This window comes from Miniopterus schreibersii, assembly GCF_964146895.1.
Source record: "Miniopterus schreibersii genome assembly, chromosome: 17".
Taxonomy (NCBI): Eukaryota; Metazoa; Chordata; class Mammalia; order Chiroptera; family Miniopteridae; genus Miniopterus; species Miniopterus schreibersii.
In genome coordinates, this window is record NC_138117.1 from 4,764,673 (window position 1) to 4,789,007 (window position 24,335).

The following is a 24,335-nucleotide window of genomic DNA, read 5'->3' on the forward strand; positions in this document are numbered from 1 at the left end:
CCTGTTCCACTCAACTTCAGTTCACTTGACTTTGGAGGGGTTGCGACATGCCCTTGCTTCTTAAGCTGAGCTCTCTTGAGAGTTGCTGTGTGACTGATTCTCTGTTGGACTTTGTTAGAAATTCAGATGATATTGATTTTAAATAGACCCACAGGGTCTGAGAACAGTTAGAGCACAGATGAGAAAGGAGGTTCAATTTTTCTTAAATGCAAGTTGCCAGTATTAAACTCATCCCCTAAATGAACATAATCATGGAAATAATCTTATTCATTCATTCATTCATTCATTCATTCACCCATCCATCTATCAAACTTACTGTGCATTAGGGTGCATACTTTCAGCGCTAGACATATAGAGATAAATATATAAACAATGCCTGTTCTAGAGAGTGGAGTGGAGAGCCTGAGAGGGACATTCAGGTTAGGCCAGGAAATGAATGCTCAACAAACTTCCCCAAAAATGTGAACTTATTTTTTTTCTAAGAGGACTAGAATGGTCTTGTTCACAGATGTAGCCAATCTTCATTGCTTTAGCACAGAATCTGGCTTAGCTAAGTACCTGAGATATTTTGTGAATTGACTTAATAGTTCTAATACTGTGTGATTGTAATATAATATGTTACATTATTAATATTTTTAATTACATGATCAAGTGGCCAGAATGAGTTAATTTTACCCATGAGTCCTTTATACTCCCTTTAGTGAGCTAGAAATTTTGGGTTGCCAAAGTCAACCAATAGCCAAATGTTTAAATTTTGGTAATTAATGATTGCATTTAGTCACAGGTTGATGAATGATTTATTTTTAATGAAAGCAGAAGGCTCATGACAAGCTGGCAAATCTGTTGACAGTTTTAAGACAGTATGCCAGGTTGCTTAGGAAAATTTCCCAGACCTAGTAGATTATATAATATTCTTGCAAGGCAACTAAGAAAATAACTTTAAAAATTTTACCTATTTTGCTATTTAAAGGCAGAAATTACCTGAAAAGGGATCAGATTATGGAGAACTGATTCAATAATTGATGGTCCTTTTTATGATTCAAAAGTGTGGTAGATGCTTATTTCTCACAAAAGTTAAATTGTAGTTCTAAAAGTAGAAATAATAGTTTCTATTTGCTTACTAATATTTTTAGAGTTTACTTGCATATATTTTTGGATGATTTTAGTTACCCCTTCTTTTTAAAATTCAAACTCTATATTTAAGGCTAGACCTCAACATAGTGTTTATGAAATGGATTAAACTTATGGAATGTTCCAGTGCGATCTGAAACCACAGCAAGTCCCAGAGGTTTTATGTTTGAAAAGTGTTTTAATCAGTGATGGATTTGGGATTATTGCCAGCTGATTTCTGAATCTTTCGGTATAGGCCTTAGGAACACATTATCCAGATGTTTATAAAATGCCATTTTACTAATGTCCTGTTTATACTTTGATTTGTGGTTTTATAAAAACCACACACACACACACACACACACACACACACACACACACACACACAACTTCAAAGTACCAGATGAAAGTATTTTACATCAACTAAATATTATATTCAAACTGCTCAGCAGCCCTTCCCTCCCACCCTTTCTGCTTTAAAGGGACCCACTCACTATTGTCACCTGTTTTCCCCATGACGTACAAGAAGAATTCAGCCTGTTTTGTGGAATTTCATGTGAACATTAAATCCTTGATAATGATTCTTATATGTTCCCTGGCTCTTCTATTTTCCCTAAGATGTATTTTCTCTTTGAAAGAAAAGTTTAATTTTTAAATTTAAGCCAGATTATTAATTAAAACTGTGCAAAATGAATAGAGGAACACCTACTAATTCCCCCAAAACTCAGCAGCAGAATCTAATCCTTTGAAAAACCTGTCTGCTTAACTCATCACTATTAATCAGTTTAGAGACGACTTAAACAGGTGTATTGGGAGAAATAAATAGAAAAAAAAAGAGAATAGATAATATTAAAGCTGTCATTTTATATGCGGGTTGGGAGAGTAAAAAACCACTTTTACCCTTTCATCTATTTCTGAGTGATTTTTTGTTGAATAAATTTACACAGATACTATTGGGGTTGGAGTAAATGCACAATTTGAAATATGTTTTAACCATTTTCTTGTGTCATTAAATATGCTTCAAAATATGGTGTTTAGCGGGTGCAGTTATTTGTGATGACTTTACCATATTTTATTTGCCCTTTTCTCTCTTTTTATGGTGTTCATCTCAGTCTCATGCTGATTCACATCCACTCTCTGTCTTCACTGAGTCCCTCCTGGCTCACTGTGGTGTTCATTAGTTCTGGTCACCAGTTATTTCTGGCTCTTCACCTGCACATAAAATAGCACTCTACTTCCTGAAGCCATTGGGTTTTGGTGAGACCATGTGAATTTTTATAGCCAATGAGATGTGAACTGAGCATTTACTTATTGATTAGGGAGATCTTCCAGAGTGCTTTTCCCTCTGTGACAATAACTGGCAGTGTTCCAGAGAGTGGCTGCTCTATTAGCCTGGATCCCAGAGTAAGGGTGAGGCCAAGGTGAGTACCTGGTATGGATAGGTAATGTGAGCAAAAAATAAAATTTTATTGTTTGGGGAGTTCTGATCAAAGATGACAACACAGGCTACTACACTCACCTCCTCCCACATACATACCACCAAATAAGCAGCTACACATGGTTCAATTCCCTCTGAGAGAAATCCTGAAACTAGCTCAACAACTCCTACATATCAAATTAACAAGAAAATAGCCACATTGAAATGGATATGAAAGTCTGAGGCACACTTTGTGCAGCTGCCATCCAGAGGACATACCACTTGATTGCCTGGTTGCCAGTGGGGCTTACTTTTGCCAATTCCACAAAAGTGTAGAAAACAGAAAAACAGTTCTTAACCAGTGATTCTCCCCAGGGCTGGAGACCTGAAGGAGCAGACAGAAACACCCATCTACCAGTCTTTCCCTAAAAGAAGTCTATTTGCACAATTCAAAAGCTATTGTCTGAGGGTCTGAATTTCAGTCAGTCTGCATCTAGAGGATGACTGAGATCCTTTCTTTGGGAAACTGACAGGTCTTGGCACAGATCAACTACTAGGAGCCACTATGAATAAAGATGGCAGCTTGAATAGTCACAAAAGTTTGAGAGATAACCAACAGTGTAGGCCAGGCTAAACAATAAGGTTCATCTCCTACATGAGACCACTCTTTCAAGATTAGGAGACGTGGATGTTTTATCTAATGCACAGAAGCCTATGAAGAGAGTTAAGGAAAATGAAAAAAACAGAAATAATTCCAAACAAAAGAACAAGATAAAACTCCAAAAAAATGAAATGGAGGTAAGTGATTTTCCTGATAATGATTTGAAAACAATAGTCATGACATTGCTCACCAAGGTGAAGAGAACAATGCATGAACAAAGTGAGGATTTCAACAAACAGAAAATTCCAAACAAATCATAGAGCTGAAGAAAACAATAATTGGACTGAAAATTTCAAGGAGGATGTCAACGGAAGACTAGATCAAGCAGAAGAAAGGATCAGCAAACTTGAAGACAGGGCAGTAGAATTCATCCAATCAGAGCAGCAAAAAGAAAAAAGAATGAAAAAGAGTGAAGATAGCTTCAGGGGCTTATGAGGCACTATCAAGAGGACCAATATTTACATTATAAGGGACACAGAAGGAGAAGAAAGAAAGGAACAGAACGCTTATTTAAAGAAATAATGCCTAAAAATTTTCCTAACTTAGGGAAAGAAATAGATATCCAGATCTAAGAAGCCCATAGAATTGCTCTGTAGAAGATAAATCCACCCCAGGATACATTATAATTAAATTGTCAATAAAAACAAAGAATCTGAAAAGCAGCAAGAGAAAAACAACTTCTTATGTTCAAGGGAACCGTCCCCCCCCCCCCCCCATAAGACAAAAGGCAGATTTTTCTGTAGAAACTTTGCAGGATAGCATGACGTAGAAAGATTAAAACTGTCGATGAAGAATACTTTACCTGACAAAGTTGTTCTTCAGAATTGAAGGAGAGAGAGTTTTCTAGAGAAGCAAAAGCTGAAGGAATTCACCACCATTAGACCATCCTGACAAAAAAATGTTAAAGGGAAGACTTCAAGCTGAAATGAAAGGATGCTAATCAGCAACTGGAAAACAAGAAAGCATAAATCTTACTGATAGAGGTAAACATATAGTTAAATTTAGAATACTTCAGTGTAGTAATAGTGGTGGGCAAAGCACTTGTAAATCAAGCATAAAAGACAAGCAGTGAAAATAACTATAACTACAATAATTGACTCCTGGATACATAAAGTAAAAAGATGTGAATTGTAACAGCAAAGTCATAAAATGTGTGTGTATGGGAGGGAGGTAAAAATGTAGAGCTTTAATATGTGGTTGAAGTTAAGCAATTATCAGCTTAAAATAGACTATTATAAGATGTTTTATGTAAGCCTCACGGTAACCACAAAGCAAAAATCTATTGTAGATACACAGAAGGTAAAGAGAAAGGATTTTAAGCATACCAATACTGAAAATCATCAAATCAAAAAGAAATAGAGCAAAATAAGAAAAAAAGGAAAAAAATTACGTAGCAACCCACAAAATGACAATGGTAAGTCAGTACCTATCAATAATTACTTTAAATGTAAATGTACTAAATTATCCAATCAAAAGAAATAGAATTACTGAATGGATTAAAAAACAAAACTATATGCTGCCTATAAAAGACTCACTTAGCTTTAAGGACATGCACAGACTGAAAGTGAAGGGATGAAAAAACATATTCCATATAAGTGGAAACCAGAAGAAACTGGAGGTAGTGATACTAATAACAGACAAGATGGACTTTAAGCCAAAGATTATAATAGACATTATATAATGATAAAGGGGCCAGTCCAACAACAGAATATAACATTTGTAAATACTTGTGCTCACAACAGAAAAGCGCATAAATATGTAAGACAAATATTAACAGACCTGAAAGGAGAAACAGGTACATGAAAGATGCCAAAAGGTATGTGAAAAGGTGCTCAACAGCACTAATAATTAGGGAAATGCACATCAAATCGCAGTGAGATATCACCTCACATCTGTTGGAATGGCTGTCATCAAACAGAGAAAAGTGTTGGTGAGGCTGTGGAGAAAAGGGAAAATACCCTTATTCACTGCTGGTGGGAATGTAAATTGGTGCAGCCAGTATGGATAACAGTATGGACATTCCTCAGACCATTAAAATAGAACAAATATATGCTCCAGAGATCCCAATTCTAGGTATATATTTAAAGAAAATGAAAGCAGGATATCAAAGAGATACCACTGTACTGTATAATTGAAATTTGCTATGAGAGTAGGACTTAAATGTTCTCACCAAAAACCCCCCCAAAAAACAAAGATAAATATTTAAGATAGTGGATTAGATATGGGGAATCCTTTCACAATATATATGTATACCAGCCATTTAGATGTACACCTTAAATCTCTTACAATTTTATATGTCAGTTATACTACAATAAAGCTGCAATTAAAGAAGCCTTATTGTTTTAATGAATGGAATCTTAGGGGCTATTTGTTATCTCAATATAACTTAGCCTATCTTGACTGATACACTTATCATATATATTTAGATAGACCTTGTGATCATCAAGGGGACCAATGCTTATCTTTATTTTTATGGATTATGTACCAGGTACATACCTTTAGAGTCTCAAATAATTGGGGAATATTTTCTTCTACGCATCTGTTTGCAAAGTGTTCCTTTAGCTGACTTCAGGCTTATGTATTCAATAACTCATATCACATTCAAATCAAGCATTCCTACCTTCATTCTCACAATATTTGATTACCCCTGTCCATATTTTTCTGTTGGTCTGGCAAATTCAATAGCAACTTTAAGATAAAGACTTTTTAAAGTCTAAATTGTATAGTTACATGATTGAATGTATAGGAAGATTCCTTGAACACAAATGCAATTGACATCAAGAAAATATTAGCTTTGTAATTCTGCCTGGATGGCACATTGATGGACCAGCACTGCAGAAGGATTCAGCTGCAAATATTTCACATAATTGATGGTGGAAGAAAAGAAAATTTCCAGAGATTTTTCTATTTATTTGCCACAGGTGCTCAAATTTCTGTGACCTAGAATTTCAAGGATTCATGTTGCTACTGTGATAGCTTCAGGCTTTGCTTCCAGGCTATTTTACAGGCTGTGGCACCGACTTTTGAGAATTTAATTCTCTTTATCGGTAATGCCGCAGTTCGCATGATTATGGTCTAACAGGATGACTGCAGTTTCTCAAAGAACCAAGTGAAAAGTAGCTCAGTTTACATCACTCCGACTTCATGTTCAGTCTTTATCATGCCCATACTGTGTGCAGCTCTGTTATTTTAACTTAACATTATGTCATCTACATGTTTCCACATACAGCTTTACTTTCCACGTGTCTTTAATTTTCTTGCTACTCTCCTGAAATTTCTCTGCTAAATTGTTTCTAGAATTTCATGTTTATGTACAGAGATGCAGGAAACATCTTAGTATAAATTGCTTTTTCTGATTTTATAATACGTATTGCCAAGGAGTTTGTGCTCCAAAAGCAGTATAACCAAAGTAAGAATTTTTATAGTTCTTACATCTTACATATTGTGAGATCACACTCTAGAATATCAAACTAACTTCCAGTATCATTAGCATGGCATGTGTAGACTTTCCCCCACAGTTTACACAATATTGGATTGTATTTTAATTTATGTGGACAATGGCTTTTCAAAATACAAATACGATAAAAGTAACCATCTTAATCATTTTAAAGGTACAGTCCAGTGATATTAAATATATTCATAATGTGGTACAACCATCAGAACCGTCTATCTATATAACAGTTTTTATCTTTTGTAAATTTTTAAAAGTATGTCTTTATTGATTTCAGAGAGAGGAAGGGAGAGAGAGAGACAGAAACTTCAATGATAAGAGAGTCGTCATTGACTGGCTGCCTCCTGCACGCCTCACACTGGGGATCGAGCCCACAACCAGGCATGTGCCCTGACTGGGAATCGAACTGAGATCTCCTGGATCCTAGGTCGATGCTCAACCGCTGAGCCACGCCGGCCGGGCAGTTTTTATCATTTAAAACTGCAACTCTATACCCATTAAATGATAGCCTCTTATTTTCCCCTCCCTCCAGTCCCTGGAAACCATTCTATTTCTTCTAGAGCTATTCTCTTTCTGGTTACCATGGGGTTACACTTAACATTCTAAAGTTATAACACTCTAACTTGACTTTATACCAGTTTAACTTAAATAACATACAAAAACTATGCTTCTTTACAGCTCTGTCCCCATCTTTTTTTGGTCATTGGTGTTACAAAATTACATCTTCATACATTATATGCCCCCAAACATAAACTAATAATTATTTTTAATGCATTAATCTCTTAAACCATGTAGAAAACAAAAAGTAGAGCTACCAAAAAATTGTTACAATAAAAATAGCTTTTATAATTTCCCATTATTTATCTTTATTGAGATCTTCATTTTTTTACATGACTTCAGGTTAATGTCTAGTGTCCTTTCACTTCACTCTGCAGAACTCCTTTGAGCATTTCTTGCAGGTAGGTTTACTCCACCGTCTTTCCAGAATTCTCTATAATTTCAGTAATTTTAATTTGGATTTATTTACTTGATATGAAGCTGTATGTTTGTATAAGGAAGTTAACATTTATAATTTTTAAATATTCAGTGCTCTGATTTGTCTACTTTGTTCATTTCAAATGCTGGGAATATATTTGGCTGCCAAAAAAGGAAATTCAATTAAAGGTGACTGTTTTAGGGTTATTTAGAAAAAGAGAGCCAACAGTACATATGTTTATTTATTATGAAGCATTGGCTCACATGATTATAGAGGCTGTGAAATCCCAAGATCTGTAGTCAGCAAACTGGAGACTCAGGAGAACTGATGGTGTAGTTCTAGTCAGTATCCAGAGGCCTGAGAACTAGGAGAGCCAATGATGCAAGTTTTAGCCTAAAAACGGGAGAAGGCTGAGGTCCCCATTCAGACAGTGAGAGAGTTTTCTTCCAGATGTATGGGCCTTACTGGACTTCAGAGCTCCGTTTATCTCCTGGAACCCACGTGTTCACCTCTTGGTCAGGAAGGCACTCTCAATATTCTTCCAAGTTTGAGGCTATTTGTGATGTAAAAGACCATCCAAATTATCGAAATAAATTTCATATCATATTTTCAATGAGACAATTATAAAATTGAAATTTCTAAGTCATTTTTCCAAAAGGAAGCATTATGTTTACATCAAAAGCAAATAAAACAATATTGTGCACTTGTCCTCATATGCAGACGAAGACAAGTGAAAATCCAAAGCCAAAGACAGTCGCTTAAAACAATACTTGTGGTTTATTTCTACTTTTAAAGTAACCTGGTGGCTTATTTTCTCAAGTCCTCACACAGGTATTCAGGAATACCAGGATGGTGTGCCAAAGATCCCAACAGCCTGCATTACAGTGGAAGATGCAGAAATGATGTCAAGAATGGTTTCTCTTGGGAACAAAATTGTCATTCAGCTGAAGATGGAGGCAAAGACCTATGCAGAAGCTTATTCCTTCAACACTGTAGCAGAGATCATTGGTAGCAAGTATCCAGAGCAGGTGAGTGAAAGAGACAATAGGTTGTGTGGGATTAGGGAGCTGTGGTCAAGAGATAACAGGAGCCTGCTGAGATGGTCCTCGTAGACTCATTAACTGCAGATGCTTCATGTATATAGTTTTCCCACCAAAAGTTTTACTGCATTAACTGAAGACAGGAAGCACTGGTTGAAGAGTGGACTAGGATCCATGGTGTGGAAATTCAACCTCTGAATAGCTGAGGGTAATATTTGTATATATGTGTTGTATTTCTTCCGTATGGAGCCTGCTTGGCGTTTGAGATCATACCAATAGCTAATGTGCTTATTATGTGAATTCTCTTGGTCCTTTCAAAGCTCAGTGAAGTAGGATCTATTTTCTTCATTTTGTAGGCGAGGAAACGGACATAGAGGGAAACACTTTTTTAAGGCTCACACACTAGTAAGTGGCTGAGAAAAGACTCAAACCCAGGACCTTACAAATATTAAACCAAGCTTTAAACTACAGTTTATGTGCAATATTCAGAGTTTTCATCTGTTTAGTTAAGTTTAAAATTCAAATAGTCTTAAGGGAAGATCCAGACTATCTACTAGCTGCAGGTTAAATAACTTTGGCAAGTTCTTATTCTCTGAGCCGTAGAGAACGTATCTGCAAAGAAAGAGATGGTATATATAACTAAGGATTGTGTGAGTGCTAGATTAGATCGTGCAAGTCAAATAACCTAGGATGGTGTTTGACACATCGCAGGTGCCCACTGATGTGAGTTTACTTCACAGGGCACGCAGTGCACAGAAAACCATTTTTATAAGGTTTCTGGTGCAAATTTACTTTATTGGTAGTTACTGAAATTCTGAAAATAGCTTAATATTATTTTAAGTTCATTATGTAGAATAGCTTCTTTTAATAACGTACAAATAAAGTCGTTCAGGAGTTTTAGACTTGTCTTGGTTTAAGGAGATCAGCTGGATGAAGAAAAAGTAAACTGTGGTGGAGAAGCGACCTCTGCCCATGTCCTGACTCGGGGCCTCTCCCGTGCTTGTTTTATGTTCAAGGGTCTTCTCCTTTCCCAAAGTACCTGCTTCTAGGACTTGGACACGAATCAGGCAACCTTGGTGTGTAGCCACAGGGATCATAGAAAAGCAAGACCTCAGTAGGCCCATAGGGAGCCAGAGAGCTGTAGGGAAACTGTCGTTTTAAAAATTGAGAAAACAGAGATTCAAGGTGACAGCAGACTAGGTGGAAGTTACCCTCACCTCCTCCAGGACCGAACTGGAATTACAACTAAAATATAGAGCAGTCAACCTGAGTAACCAACTGAAGACTAGCTGGACGGAAGTCTTATAACCAGGGACTTACAGACCAAGGGTGGAGATGTGAAAAGGGCTGGCCCCGCTCCCAGGCAGCAGCTGAGGTTCAGGAGGGATGCGTCAGTTACCAAGTTTCCCTGAGGAGCTGGGGTCTCAACCCCATTCTGGGCTCCCCAGCCCAAAGCACCAGAGCCAGGAAGAGGTGCCCACATAACATTTGGCTGTAAAAGTTAGTGGCATTCTGTCTGCCGTGGGGAGGCAAGAGTCTTCTAGAGGCACAGGTGCCCTCAAACTCACCTGACAAGGGCAGATTATGTGAAGGTGGGGTTTAGTGCGCCGTTGAGGAGACTCTCTCACATGTTGACTCCTGGGACTGGCCCATTCTGTTGCTCCTCAGAAATTCCCCAAGCTTTATTCTGAGGCTTGCTTATAGTAAATGCAATATTTTAAAAATGTTAACATAGTCAAGAATTCTTATGAGGGAATTGTGTGGAAGAGAGAGGTGTCTGAGAGTTTCTCTTTCGGTTGATAATATCCAAAGCCATTTTGATAAAGCCCTGATGAGTGGAATTGCTTTTTTATATATGCATTTTTCCTACGGCAGTTATTTCTGTGGATTCAAAAAACAATTTCAGTCTCATATGCCAGTATTATTTCAAATACACTGCAGCACTATGCAGGCAGGCTAGTGGCAAACATTGAAACGAAAGCTCTACTTTGTTAACTGAACAGTTCACTTTTTCTTTTTTTCTTTTTTCAGTGTAGGTCCAGGTTTCTCAACATCACCCCATTGACATTTTGGGCCAAGTAATTCTTTGCTGTGGGGAACTGTCTTCTGTACTGTAGAATATTTAGCAGTGTCCTTCTCCCACCCCCTATAGTTGTGACCATACAAATGTCTCCAGACATTGCCAAATATTTGGAACAAAAGTCACCCCAGACTGGGAATCACTGGTGTGGAGTAGTGGAAAGAGCACTGGATGGGTTTTACCAGGCTCTGATTCTGGTTTTATTTTGTCACAAATAAGCTCAGTGATCTTGGGCCACTTAATCCTTCAGCTATAGAATGGAGCCTGGTCTGGAAAAATCTGGAAGGTCATAAAATTCTGTTATTTAAAGAAAAAACGTGGAGGTTATCATCAGACTGGTGGTCCACACTGTAGACTGTTAGATAGTAACAGGGCAGGCTGGGACCTCTCATTATTGGGCGGCTGGGGGTGTTGGTAGCTGCTTTTGTTTGCGTGTTATATTGTCTTTCCAAGTACAGTTAGGAGCTCTTCTTCCAAAAGGTAAAGCAAACTCCTCTTTCGTGGCATTTCTTAGTTTTTAACGTGCTAATGTGCACTGGGAATTTTTAAGAGGTCATTTTGTAACATCCCCCAAGCTTTTTGAGAAATAGTAGGGGAGAGGCCTAAGATCCATTGGGTAGCTTATGTTTGGATGTGCTTTTATATTCATTGTTTTCAACTATTCGTTAATTCAACACACATTTATTATCTGATATGTGTCAGCCATGAGGGCTGTAGCATAGCCTTGGATGCGCTTAGTTGGAAACATGCCTGTAGGATTCAAATCCTGCAACTTACATTTTGTTGGTGGGCTGTTTGCTTCTCTGACCCTCAATAAATATCAGCCCTCTCTGGAGAGGAGAGAGTTGTGCAAAAGCAAGGAGTTGAGAAATAGGAGAGGCCCATCAGCAAGGACTACAGAGGGGCTGGCAGGCCTGTGGAGGCCTGGGGCTCTGTCCTGTTGCCAGCAGGGAGTGGCTGCAGGGTTTTAGCCGTAGGCTTGATTTTAGTTCACTCTGGCCACTGCGTGCGTTTGAAGGGGCAAAGACTGAAATCTAGTTAGGAGCTAATAGGACTTAAACTGAGACCGCTGAAGTAGGTGGAAAGGAGGAGAGGATTCTGGAAATATTTAGGAAATAAAATTGGCAGGAGTTGTTAAAGCTGGCATATAGGGAGAAAAAAAAGATAAGTCAGTTTGAGTGAGTAAGAAAATTTATTCATTAATTCTATGGGGATGTACTGAGCTTCTGCTCTATCTCTTGTATATCAAATCGCCCTCACAGCACTTGGGGTTTTGTGGTAGAGACTGGAAAATAACTACGTGACTGCAATAGAGGATGGTAATAACATGGCAGTGACATGGCCCAGTGAGGACTCATTTCAGGGGACCCATCCAGGTCAAGAAGGCCAAGCAAGGCTTTCTGGAGAGATCCCGCTCATTCCCCCAGCATGACTAGTTAAGCACGAGGAGCTAGTCATACTTAAAGGTTATGGGAATGGGGTTGGGATGGGAAACAGTCCAAGCAGATGGAGCAGTGTTTATGGAAGCCCAAAGAACAGTGTTATTTTTTTTTTTAAGGAATGTAGCATGACCTCCCATCACTTGCGAATCCCTGTTTTCGTGGAGTTATGCCATAAAATAACCTAAAGGAAAAGACATGGCTTATTTCATGTACATGTATTTTAAAAAATAAATTATTGAAAAGCCCAGCGATCCCTTTGGAAACAGTTTTAACGTTGATGCTGTCAAGGCCCCGTGGAAGGAGTAAACAAAACCCGACCGACCGGTGGACGGCCTCACTCCCCGCACACTTGAGTCGTTAGAGGCCGCGCAGCAAACCGGCGCTGCTTTCATCCCAATACGTAGTCTGATGATTTGAAAAACCTTCTTAATGGGCCCAGCAAGTGATGCTGCCTGGGTGGGAGCCTGTTTCCTAGCTCGAGCAGCTGTTTAAACTTTCATGAGCGAGGTAATTATTAAATCTTTCATGAGCGCGAGGGTTGGAACAGTTGTTCTCGCCTGAACCTTGAGTTGGAAAGTTTTGAGGAGGTGGGGTTAAAGAATTTGAAGCTGGCAAATTGTATTCTTTTTTTTTTTTCTTTTTCCTGTCTTAGTATAAACTTTTTAGAACGGCCAACCTAAATCATGGAAGGAAAAATACATGTGTGGTAAGCATGAGACATTTCACTGTTTATTTTTCAAATTTCTGAAATGTGCTCATAGCTGGCCATGCCTCCGAGCGTAAAGGCAGCAAATGGAGATGGCCCGAGCCGGACAGGCTGGTTTCGGCAGGTAGCCACCCAGGTGGGCAGGCAGAGCCGGGACAGCTTCTCTTCCCTGCGCTCAGGAAGTCATCCTAGTGAGCCGCAATGGGACCGGCCAGCAGGAGGATGCCGCCTTTCATAGGCCCGAACACCTTTCCCTGACTGACAGTGGAGCCATTTAATACGAGTCATGATCATAAAGGGAATGATAATCTGCATTCAAGGAGTACTGACTGTGTGACAGGCAGGATTCTAGATGCTTCTCCTGCATTTTCTCCTTGAGTCTTCACTGCGACCTTGTCACATAAGCAATGCTGTTATCCCCATGTTACAGATGAGAAAACTGAGGCTTAGAGCGATCGCAAGGTTCACAAGACTTCTGCGTGGCGGACCTGGGTGTTAAGCTCAAGCCTGTCCTATCCCGGGACCTGTACTCTACCAGTTTGCTATCCTGTGCCCCTTAGTCTTTTCCTGTTCCAGCTGGTGGAACACTGTTACCTAAAGAGTTTCCTGTTTTACCCTAAATGAAAACCAGGGCAACTGTCAGCACGGTAATCAACAGCGACAAAGTGCCTACTCTATGGAGAACTCGATGTTACACGTTGGGGAAGATTTTGAGGCAACAAGGACACCCTCGTAGTAAAGGGACCTTGGTCTGGTGGGACTCGGACTCTACAGCACGAGGTCAGGGCCGTGAGGGCCTGCAGCGCCGCACCCTGGCTGGCCCAGTACTGACGTTACCATGTAGGACTTTACAGTTTGCCGAGTACTCTCGCCTGTCTTATCCCGTTGAATCCTAATGGCAGGGCTGATTATTGTAATTGGTATTTTAAAGATGAGGAAGCTGAGCTTCGGAGTAAATGACCAAGTTGGACACACATCGAGTAAGTGGGAGGTAGGATTCAAAGTTTTATTCTTCTATAATGTGTTATAGTCGCTGACCAGAGCCTGCAGTTCGATGTAGCGTAAAATAAGTGCTCAGGAATGCCCTGAAAACAACCGAAAATGAAATTGTTTAAATAGATAATTATAATATAACGCAATAAGAATAATCGCGGTGGTTTTCAAAAATGCCCACAAATTCTTTGAGCTCCTTTTAAAAGTTCATGTAGGCTGGACTTAGTGATTTACTTCTAATGAATGAATGTGGCAGAAATGATGGCGTGTGATGTCTGAGACTGGACCATAAAAAGCCATGTGGCTTCCTCCTTGCTCTTGCTCTTGCGTCACTCCCTCTGGGAGAAGCCAGCTGCCATGTTGTGAGGAAACTCAAGCAGCCCGAAGGAGAAGTCCGCATGGTGAGGAACTGAGGCCTCTGGGATCAACCAGCACAAATTAGACAGTGAGTGGAACCAACGGCTCCAGTCAAGTCTTCAGAGGACTGTAGCCCTTGCCAACACCTTGACCACAACCTTATAGGAGACCTGAGCCAGAACCGTCCAGCTAAGCTGCTCCCAAATTCTTGACCCACAAAAACTGTGTGAGATAATCCATATGTATTGTTTTGAGCCACTAAGTTTTGGGGTGAACTGATACAGCAATCAAGGAGCACAGATACACAGTAAGGAATTACTGTTTCTGAACTGTCAGGAAAGCTGGCTCCTGAAAGATGAGAGAGAGGACTAGGAATTTAATAAATGGAAAAGGAATTTATTCGGAGGTGTTCTGGGCAAAGAGAAAAGTATGTGCGAAAAAGTACACAGCAAGGCACGTTTCATAAACTGCCAATAAAGGACAAGACAAAAACTAACAACTCAAACATCATAGCACTTGGGGTATGAGAACCTCACTAAGAACTTACTACATTGTATGAGAATGTAGTGATTAATGTTCCTAAGAGTGACTTAAGTCTGCAGGACATTAGTTCCATATGGACGATTTAAGAAGGTAGGAAATCAATTAAAACATTGAAATATTTACTTCAAAAAATTAAAACAAAAAAAATACTATAAAAATTCTTAGTGAAAGGGGAGCCCAGGCTTCCGAAATAGCCACCTCCTTCTCTGGGTCTGTGTTTTGGAAACGTTAAGCTTAAACGTAGAGCCAAGAAATAGCTAATGAATAACACCTGGGCTTTCTCCAGGTTTTCCCTCTACCAGCTCTGCTACAACAATCAGGTAGAAATTAACATTTTATAACCAATTATGTGTTTGGCTTGGCATCAGGCTAACCGTCTGAATTTTTTAAAAAGAGGTTTGCCCAAATTGGCTTGTTATTCTAGGCCATATCTCATTCATTGACTATTTTTTTAGTGCTACCCACTGTGACAGGCCCATAAACCAAACCTTCATATTCGTGTTGCAAAAATCTCTTTGCCTCCCAGCCCCAGCTCCACTGTTTTCCTAGAGTTAATAGTGGCTCCTGGTAGAAAGACTCCATTTATTGTTAAAGTTGGATTTTCATGTGAAATTAATACTCATTTGAAAAATAAAGAAAAATAAGAAAGAATTTTTACTCAGAGACACATTAACTCAAGACACTAGCTGTTAACATCCTGCTGCATTTCCTTCCCTGTATTTTCTTCTATGAATATTTTATATGGTTATATTTTATAAATAGTGTCAGATCTAATTTTTGTTTAAAATCAGGCAAAATAGCCCTTGGAATAGAAATTTGAGATCTTTAAGTTATTCTAACAAATGGATATTCCATAATTTACTTAACCTGTCATTAGATGTTTTGATTATACATGGATTTTTCAGTAAAAATGATGTTATACATAAATAAATATGCAGCTAGGGAATTTTGAAGTTGTCTTTTGAACTGTTTATGGGATTTGCTAAGATGGGGTAATTTTAAATAAAAATCAAAGGGCATCTCAGGAAGAGGTTGACCTGGTTTCTCTCCCTGCCAAAAGAACTGCCTTTTGAAAGTTCTAAAATGACTGCGTGGCCATGTGCCGAATGTGCCGTCATAGTTATACTGTTAGTTAAATTAAACATGAATGATTGGATGAGGAACATTATTATTCTGTGCACATTCTTGACTCTTAATTTAAGGTTAAACTAGCTTGAATTAATGTCATGTGAATTTTTAGCAGCAATTATGGCCAGTTAATGCATGTTCTTTCTTAGTCATGCCTCATCTCTTTGCAAAATTACAATATTTCATTCCAAATTTATTCCAACCAGATTTGTAAGTAGCACTTTCTCCTATTTTCTCTTGGTGTTTCTATCAGAAGGCTTTTGAGTTTATACTATAAACCACCATTTGGGTATTTTCATAATAAGACTCTAAGAAGAGGGCTTGGATATGACAGCCAAGACTCATTGAAAATCAGGGTGCTGGACTCAGTCCCTTCTTTATTCTTCAGGGGATATTGTGTGGACAATAGAGATGCCATCTTGACATCTCTGTTCCAGGCTTTCCTCTCTCCATCTGTCTGGTATGCCACCGCCCAACCAACATTCCTTAAGTAAACCTCCATGTAGAAGTCGCCTCTGTCAACCCTGTATTTAAAAATGTCAATGGCTCCCCACTTCCTGTAAGATAATAACCAATACTCCTTAAATCTGGCACTGAAAGCCTTGCATCTACAAGGTATTATACTAGTTATACCTTTTCCCACAATCTATATTTTAGTAGTCCAGAAGATTCTGTTCCGTATGTTTTATGTCACTTCCCTATGTCTTTGTCTTCCCCATATGGATTCCTTTTCCTGTATCTACCTGTTGAAATCTTACCTGCTCTGTCTTTGTTAATTTATTCACTGTTTCATTTGATGATTTAGTAATATTAATTTATTTAATAGATATTTACTAAGCACCAATTGCATACCAGACGCTGATCAATGGCCAGCTCACATGCCACCTCCCCAAAGAAGCCTTTCCTAAACACTTCAGCCTTGTGCGATGTTTCGCTCTTCAGAACACCTACTGATGTTTTTTACACTTCTCTTTCATCACAAATCTATATACCTCATTGCTGAGTTTATTGTAGGCACTCAAAATACTTTTTGAATTAAAGAAAAAATGAATGAATGAATGAATGAATAAACTAATGAATAAAAGCAAAAACTTGTCTTCTCTACCATGAGAAGCTAATGAGTAAAATAAAATGGCTAAACTGGAATAGAAATTTAAGATTGTTATAGGTTTCAAGTCTATGAAAAACACACTCAGTATAGTTTTCATGTTGGGTCATTCCTCCCCAACACTTGTTTATTTATATATTGATGATAACCATCCTGACAGGTGTGAGGTTATATCTCATTGTGGCTTTATTTATTTTTTTCTCTGATGATTAGTGATATTGGATATCCTTTCATATGTCTTTTGGCCACCTGCATGTCCTCTTTGGAGAAGTGTGTATTCTAATTGGATTGTTTGTTTTATTTTGGTGTTGAGTGTATGACATTTTTATGAATTCTGGATATTAACCCCTTATTAGATGTATCAGGAATATTCATCAGGAATATTGACCCATAATTTTCTTTCTTTGTATTGTCTTTATCTGCTTTTGGAATTAAGATAATGCCAGCCTCATAAAATGAGCTCTTGGGAGTCTTCTGTCTTGAATTTTTTGGAATAGTTTGAGAAGGATCAGTGTTAGTTCTTCTTTGAATGTTTGGTAAAATACACCTGTGAAACCATCAGGTCCAGGACTTTTGTTGGTTGGGAGTTGTTTGATTACTGCTTCAGTTTCACTAGTTGTAATCTGTCTCTTCAGATTTTCTGATTCTTTCTGGTTGAGTTTTGGAAGATTGTATGTTTCTAGGAATTGATCCATTTCTTCCAACAGAGATTATTCCCAACAGAGTAAGGAATATATGGAATCCCTGTGTTCTGATTTCTGGATCAATGTGGTAGCATGCTACCACATTCTACACTCTCTAGATATTGAAATCAAAGCCGGTCTTACACTTTGCTATAGCTTTTCATTGTAAGACATAGTGTTTAAAGGATATCACTGAATGGAAAGATTCTACTTTCAGAGTGCCAGTAACCTATGTTAGCATTCAAAAAGGCAAATATTTTAACCTGAGTGGTGAGAAAAACATAGCAGATTAAATAATTTTGAGAAACCATTTATTTTGAACAGTAAGTAAGAGCTGTTGATTAGTTTACAATAGAAGTGAGCCATCCAAACAATGATCATAACCATCTACTTGTGTTTACTGTATATCAGGAATTTTATTGTCCAATTTCTCACTTAATCCCCCAAACAACTATGAATCAGGTACTTTTATTTTCCTTCTTTTACAGATGTGCAATGAGAAGTTTAAAGAGATTAGACAACTTGTCCATGCCCGCTGGCCTAGTAAATGTGAAGGTGGGCAGATTAAACATCAGTCATTCAGTTTCTGAAGCCTGTGAATTTAAGCTCCGTGCTCTTGTTCAACCTTTGTGTTCTTTGTCTGCTCATGAGTGTAGAAAATGTGTGGGCTTCAACAGGGACACCATGCACTGCAGATCCTCTCGGTTACCTCAGATTCTTTTTTTTCAGATACTTGTTTTTGTACTAGCTCTGTGAATGATGAATAAGACTCTGAGGTTGATTTTATTTTTGCAGGAAACTATTGAAATCACTGAAAGGGTGAATCTCAAAAAAATATGCTGTTTTGAGTAGCTAGAGGTTCCCTTTATATACCATTCTGGAGTGGCATAGGTATGACTCTCCTGAAGGTGATGTTTCTTTCAAGATCCGGAGTTACTTTGTGTTCTGTTTTCTTACATTGAGGACAAAGAAGTAAAAAAATGGTAGGCCTCCAATTAAGGAATTAAGGACTCAGAGCTTGAGAAAGGTGTTTGTGTCTGCCTAAGATCCCTTTCTTTGGGAATGGTCCCTTTTCTAACATTTGTGCTTCTGGTAGACTGCCAACTCCCACAACTAAGAACTGGAATCTTGAGCAGAGATACGCAGGTCAGAGGGTATTGGAGCTCAGTTATCCACAATGTTGCCCTTCCAGGTTAGGATCACTGGGCCTCAGTTTCCCTTCAGCAGGATGAGGGTTGTACACTTCACTGAGTTGGTCGAGGATTCAACCGTGAACGCTTTGGCACTGTGTTCCTATTCAATAAATGACAGTTACTGTGCTTTGGGATTAGTTGTCCTAGGGACAATTCTTTCTTCCCCCAAAGAAGAAAAGGCAAAAGGAGACTTTTTGTACTGAGCAGACAGCAAATGCAGCATTATTTATGGTACTCGAGAAGAACATCCAACCATTCAAATGACAGATTAGCAAAAGATAGGGTGATTGTGAACTGTGGGGTGAGGCACTGCTGCTTTGTTATGATACTGTTGTTAGAACTTGTGATATTTCGTTCTTTAACAAAATCAATGCTACGAAAGAAACTCAGGCGACTTGGGGGTAGAGGGTGTGGGGGGGTGGTGGAAGGAGTTAGAAGGATAGTAGTCTATAAAGGAGCAGCCATTCAGCCATCCAGTGGCCAATCTCTCTTTTAATGAATAGAGTTACGGTGAGTCTGCAGCATGTTAATAAATGTTCCACTAAGGGTGGTGAGAACTTCAAAAGCAAAACAGTGCATGTTGAATTTGATAATAAGAATATAGAGAATTATAAATGAGATATCCAGGAGGCACCTGTGTTAAGGAAACCTAGGATCAGGCTTTGCATATTCCAGCTGATGAAAGGTTGTGGGCAAAATTAAGATGCCGTGGTGGAAAAAGAAAGGTCCTGCTGGCTGGTAGAACACTGATGTGAAGTGATGGGGGAGTTTTGATCAAGCTTGTATCTTTGATCTTTAATGTAGGGGCTTGGAGAGAGTATTAGAAGCCATAAATGCAGCAACAGACCTACTTAAAATGTGTCTTTTTGTTATGTTATTTCAAGTTTGAACAATCGCTAACTCACCAGGGTTATACACAAAGTAGGTCATATGGAATTTGGAATATATTGCCGCATAGACATGATGCTAAAAATGATTTTAAGTCGTCTTCCGGCATTAGGTGTGCCGGGATGAGGGTAAGAAAAAGTTAGCATAAGAGGTATATGATTGTGGACGAAGAGGCTTTCCTCCGTCATCTTGGGACTTTGGACCAAATCTTGGGGAGAAAAAAAGATGATATTGTCTCTGATGGCTTCTTCTCCTTTTTTTTTAGCTTTTTCCTCCAGTTCCTGGTACCCTTCCTCCCTAACAGGTATTATGATGAAGTAGGTATTATTCCAATAATATAACGAAGAAAAATAAGTCTCAGAGAGGTTTATGTAACTTGCTCATATCCAGGTACTAAGTAAACGGGGAAAATCAGTTTCATAATCAAGCATGTCTGTCTCTAAAACTCATGAATTTCAACATTTTTAGCTCGGAACATCTGAGTTAATAATATCACCACTAACAACATAACGGAATCTAGGAGGAAGGTGGGTTGGAGTGGGGTGTGGGCGACGGAAAGGTGAGCTTGGTTGTAGGTATGTGCATTTTGACCTGCCTTGGGATAGCCATTACTTGCTGTCTGGTCGTAAGAGGAATCTGGGTTTGTTGCCCGGTGGTAGAAATGGGCACACTCGGAGTGTTTTGTTTGCTGCAGAATACTGGAAGATAAACAGGTGGGTACACAGACAGACAGAGGCAGCCAACTAGCTAGGTAGATTGGTAGGTAGTTAAGTAGATAGATAGGCAGGCATGTAGGTAGGTAGGTAGGTAGGTAGGTAGATAGAAAGATGATAGATGATGATAGATAGCTAGATGATAGATGATAGATGATGATGATAGATGATGATGATAGATGATTCATAGATGATAGATAGATGATAGATAGATAGATAGATAGATAGATAGATAGATAGATAGATAGATAGATAGATATAGATAGATAGATAGATGATAGATAGATAGATGTTTGTTGGTGAATTGTGTGCTTGGAAGTTGGAAAATGCCTTTAGTCACTAGTCAGTATTCCTATTGCTTAGCAACTTTATTTTCTCATGTAGCTATGACAAATAATCTTTCATATTTTTTGTGCTTAAGGGCTGATTTGCTGCCTATGAATGATGAATAAGTAACAATTTTGTATTATGAGCATTACTCTGATTCTTGAAATCATACAATCTCAAGGTTGAAAGGGAACTTAATATTCTCTCTTGGATTTGCTCTGTATTTAGACTTTGCTTTACACCTGCATCAGATCCTTACTGACATACCCCAGTCCTTTAGATAGCTCTCCCTCTATGAAATATTTCACTGTTGAAGTAAAATCTTCCTGCCTGAGGTGGATATTCACCAGTTGTTTCTAGTTCTACCCGTAGAAGACAAATCCCAATATCTCTTCCAAATAAGAGTTCATTGCACTTTTGGAAACAGCCTCCAGGTCTCTCCTGATCTTCTCTCTACTGAGCTGAGTTTCTCCTCCATCTCTTCAGTGTTTTTTAAGGGGGGCTGTAGTCCTTCAGGGAAGGACTTGTTGTCCCAGGTTCTGGGAATGCACTCAGCAGATGGCCTCCAGTGTCATCTCCTTCAGGGATTGTTTCACTGGCCGAGAACCTCTCGTCCAAGGTCACACCCCATCTCGGTGTGGTCCACATCAAATGACTGATTCATATGGGGTATAAAAGGCCAGTTATTTCAGTCCAATGTGCGATAACTCTGACAAGCCAGTGGGGTCAGCTGAGGCCATTGTTGGGCCGCATTCCGACTTGACTTCTTGTGTTCCTTCTGTGTCCTTCCCTTCCCGTTCCCAGGTGTTCATCCAGAGGGCATCAGCAGTCTGCGTGGGAAACTCTGGCGCAGTCTGCTTCCTGTGAAGCCCAACCTGTCATGCGTGGCTTCAAGTCTCTGCAGTAACCATTCCAATTTGTTTATGGACTGAGGGCTTCTGAAGTAGATGGGTACCTAGGGGTAGCTTCCCGTATGATCATAATATATTTAGCTTTGAAGAAGGTTTTAAGTTAAGTGTTATTGCTGTGAATCTAGTGTACAAAGCCAGTATTACAGAGGGAAAGTTTTCAGTGGAGGTGTCTTAGCTTTGGTTTCCCCTCAGAAGCATAGCCTGAGACAGGGATTACATGTAAATATTTTATTTTGAGAAATTATCCCAAGGAACAGAAGTGGAAGACTGGGAACAGCAAAGGAGGGAAAGGCAGTGCAAGGGTTCATTACTGAGCTACTCACCACAGTGGGCGACGGGGGTGAACTCCCACTGCAACCTTCTGAGGAGCCAGGCCGAGCTGTCTGCCAGAAGATGAAAGCGGAGACTGTTTATCTATCAGCATCTCATCCCCTCTGGGGAAGCCTTGCTCCATGAGGTGTTAACACCCTTGCACTTCCAGGCGTGTGCATGCTTCCAACAGCTGAGTGAGCACCTGCCACCTGTCCAGGAGGCAGGCACAGCTGAGGCAAGATGTCAGCGTATGCCTGTGTGCAATTGGTTGCTACAGCAATCGTGGGACTAAAAAGTTGGACAGAAATGACGTGAGATGGGGCACAAGAGGGAACCAACACAGGGCGATAGCCGCAAGCAGTAACAGTGTTTCTGTGATGTTGTTCATGTATGGATTTTATGAAGGATAGAGTTCATTGGACTGGATTTTCTCCTAACAAGTCCATAGGATTATTGCCAGGCTTCTCTCTTCCAATCATAAGCGGTAGAGAAACTTTCTGATGAATTGGAAGTCGTGAAGCGGTGTGCTCACTCATGAATAAAATACTTATCTTGGCTAGTTAGACTTATTGACGATAAAATGTGATAAAGAGAAATTGCAGAGAGCACGATATAAAGGTTCACATATCCTCGTGCTTTTCTATCAATAGTGGTAATTTCTGCCAAGTATGTTGACAGTGATTTGTCTAATAGTTCCTTCAATGTCTTTGATTTAGCCTCTCTGTGTCCACTGACTGCATTTTGAATATGGCAGAGATTCGACTCTGGTGGTGTTAAACCATGTAGCTGTTGATTGTTAAACTGGGGCAAGGAGTAAGGGTGTTAAACTGGGGCAAGGAGTAAGGGAATTGAGAGGTAGCTTGGGGTTCAAATGGAAGATCACCTTCCACTGTGGGGACTAGGGCACTCTTTCAGCATCACAGCCTGTGTAGGTAGCCCTCTCCCTTAGGTGCGCATTAGTCCGTCACTAGTGACTCAGCTCTGAAATGGTTAGTCAGAGCCGTAGTTTTTTTATTGGCAGCTTCCTAATGAGCACGTCTTCGGAGTGCCAAGTGGCAGAGCTATGGGCTTTCTTCAGAGATGCCAGAGATGTAGTCAGACAGCCAATTAGCATTTTTATTTACTCTGGGAGAGCTTTGAGTCCCAAGACCTGCCTCAGATAGTCCCGGTAGTACTTGCACTGTCTAATAAAACATGTCAAAAATGTCATACTTGTCATCCCAAGAGTTTGGCAGTAACAGGGCTGAGCCAACCAGGACTGAGAGGTTGTGGTAAAGGAGGGGGCTGGTGAGAGCTATCCATCAACAAGATGAGATATCCAAGATAGGGAAGGAGGAGGGTCAGTTAAGGCCAAGAGGGATGGACCCAGTAAAGTGTATGAAGCTCATCTTGGAATCAGGGAGCCAGTTAGGAGACTGAGTGGAAAGAAAGAGATCGGACCCCAGGCTCAAAAGCCTAGGAATCAGCTTAGACAATGAGAGGAAGGTGGTGAACTTGTTCCAGTGTTCCTTGGGAACTGTATTCCTTGGGAATTATATTAACTCCTCTGAGCCTTTGTTTCCTTTCATGTAATATGAATAGTGATACTTTCCCCTACCAAAATCACAAGTCTTAGAAAATATTTCAAAATAAATCATATGGATAAAAGAGATGGTGCTAATTGCTTAAAATAGAAATCTACATGAATAACAGTCTATGCATGGGCTTGTGTAGACCTATCCCCACCCCCAGCACTAAGTATTAGAATATGCATATAGAAATTACCACATATATCTGGTTGAGTTTGCTTAGAAACCTTTGAAAAATTTCTAGATGTCAGAATGACAGAACTTATGTTCATTATGTCTCTGTGCCTATTAGAAAGTAGGATCTGCCAAAGTAATGTCAAGAGAGAACTTGCCAAGGCAGGTTGATAGAAGGAGCTCGGCAGATAAGGGAAACAAACACTGGCCAATAAATGATATTCATAATATATTTTATATTTGTAATACATTGTGTTCCCATTTGGAGAATGTATTAGTAAAAGTCCAGCTGCTGTAACAAAGATACCCAATAAAACAGTGGCTCAAATAACAAAGAAGCTTATCTATTGCTCATGTAGCATGTCTGCTATGAATGGTCCACATCTGTCGAGTAGCTCAGCTCCCCGTTGTCATTCAGGGTACAGCCTCCTTCCATCTTGTTGCTCTGTTATCACTCAGGGCACTGGCATCATCTGCACTGCAGAAGTTGGCTTGTCACCTGGTAAAGAGAAAGAATGCAAAACATCTTAAAGCGCAGACCTGAAAGGAGCACA

General features: G+C 39.4%; 1 protein-coding gene across 1 annotated transcript in view; it reads left to right on the forward strand.

Moving 5' to 3' along the window:
• The window catches only part of CPQ (carboxypeptidase Q), a 204,663-nt gene that overhangs the window by 65,047 nt on the left and 115,281 nt on the right, over positions 1 to 24,335 (forward strand). The window contains exon 4 of the mRNA XM_081116483.1: positions 8,436 to 8,643. Within this exon, the coding sequence (XP_080972609.1) occupies positions 8,436 to 8,643 (208 nt within the window). The remainder of the gene's footprint in view (positions 1 to 8,435; positions 8,644 to 24,335) is intronic.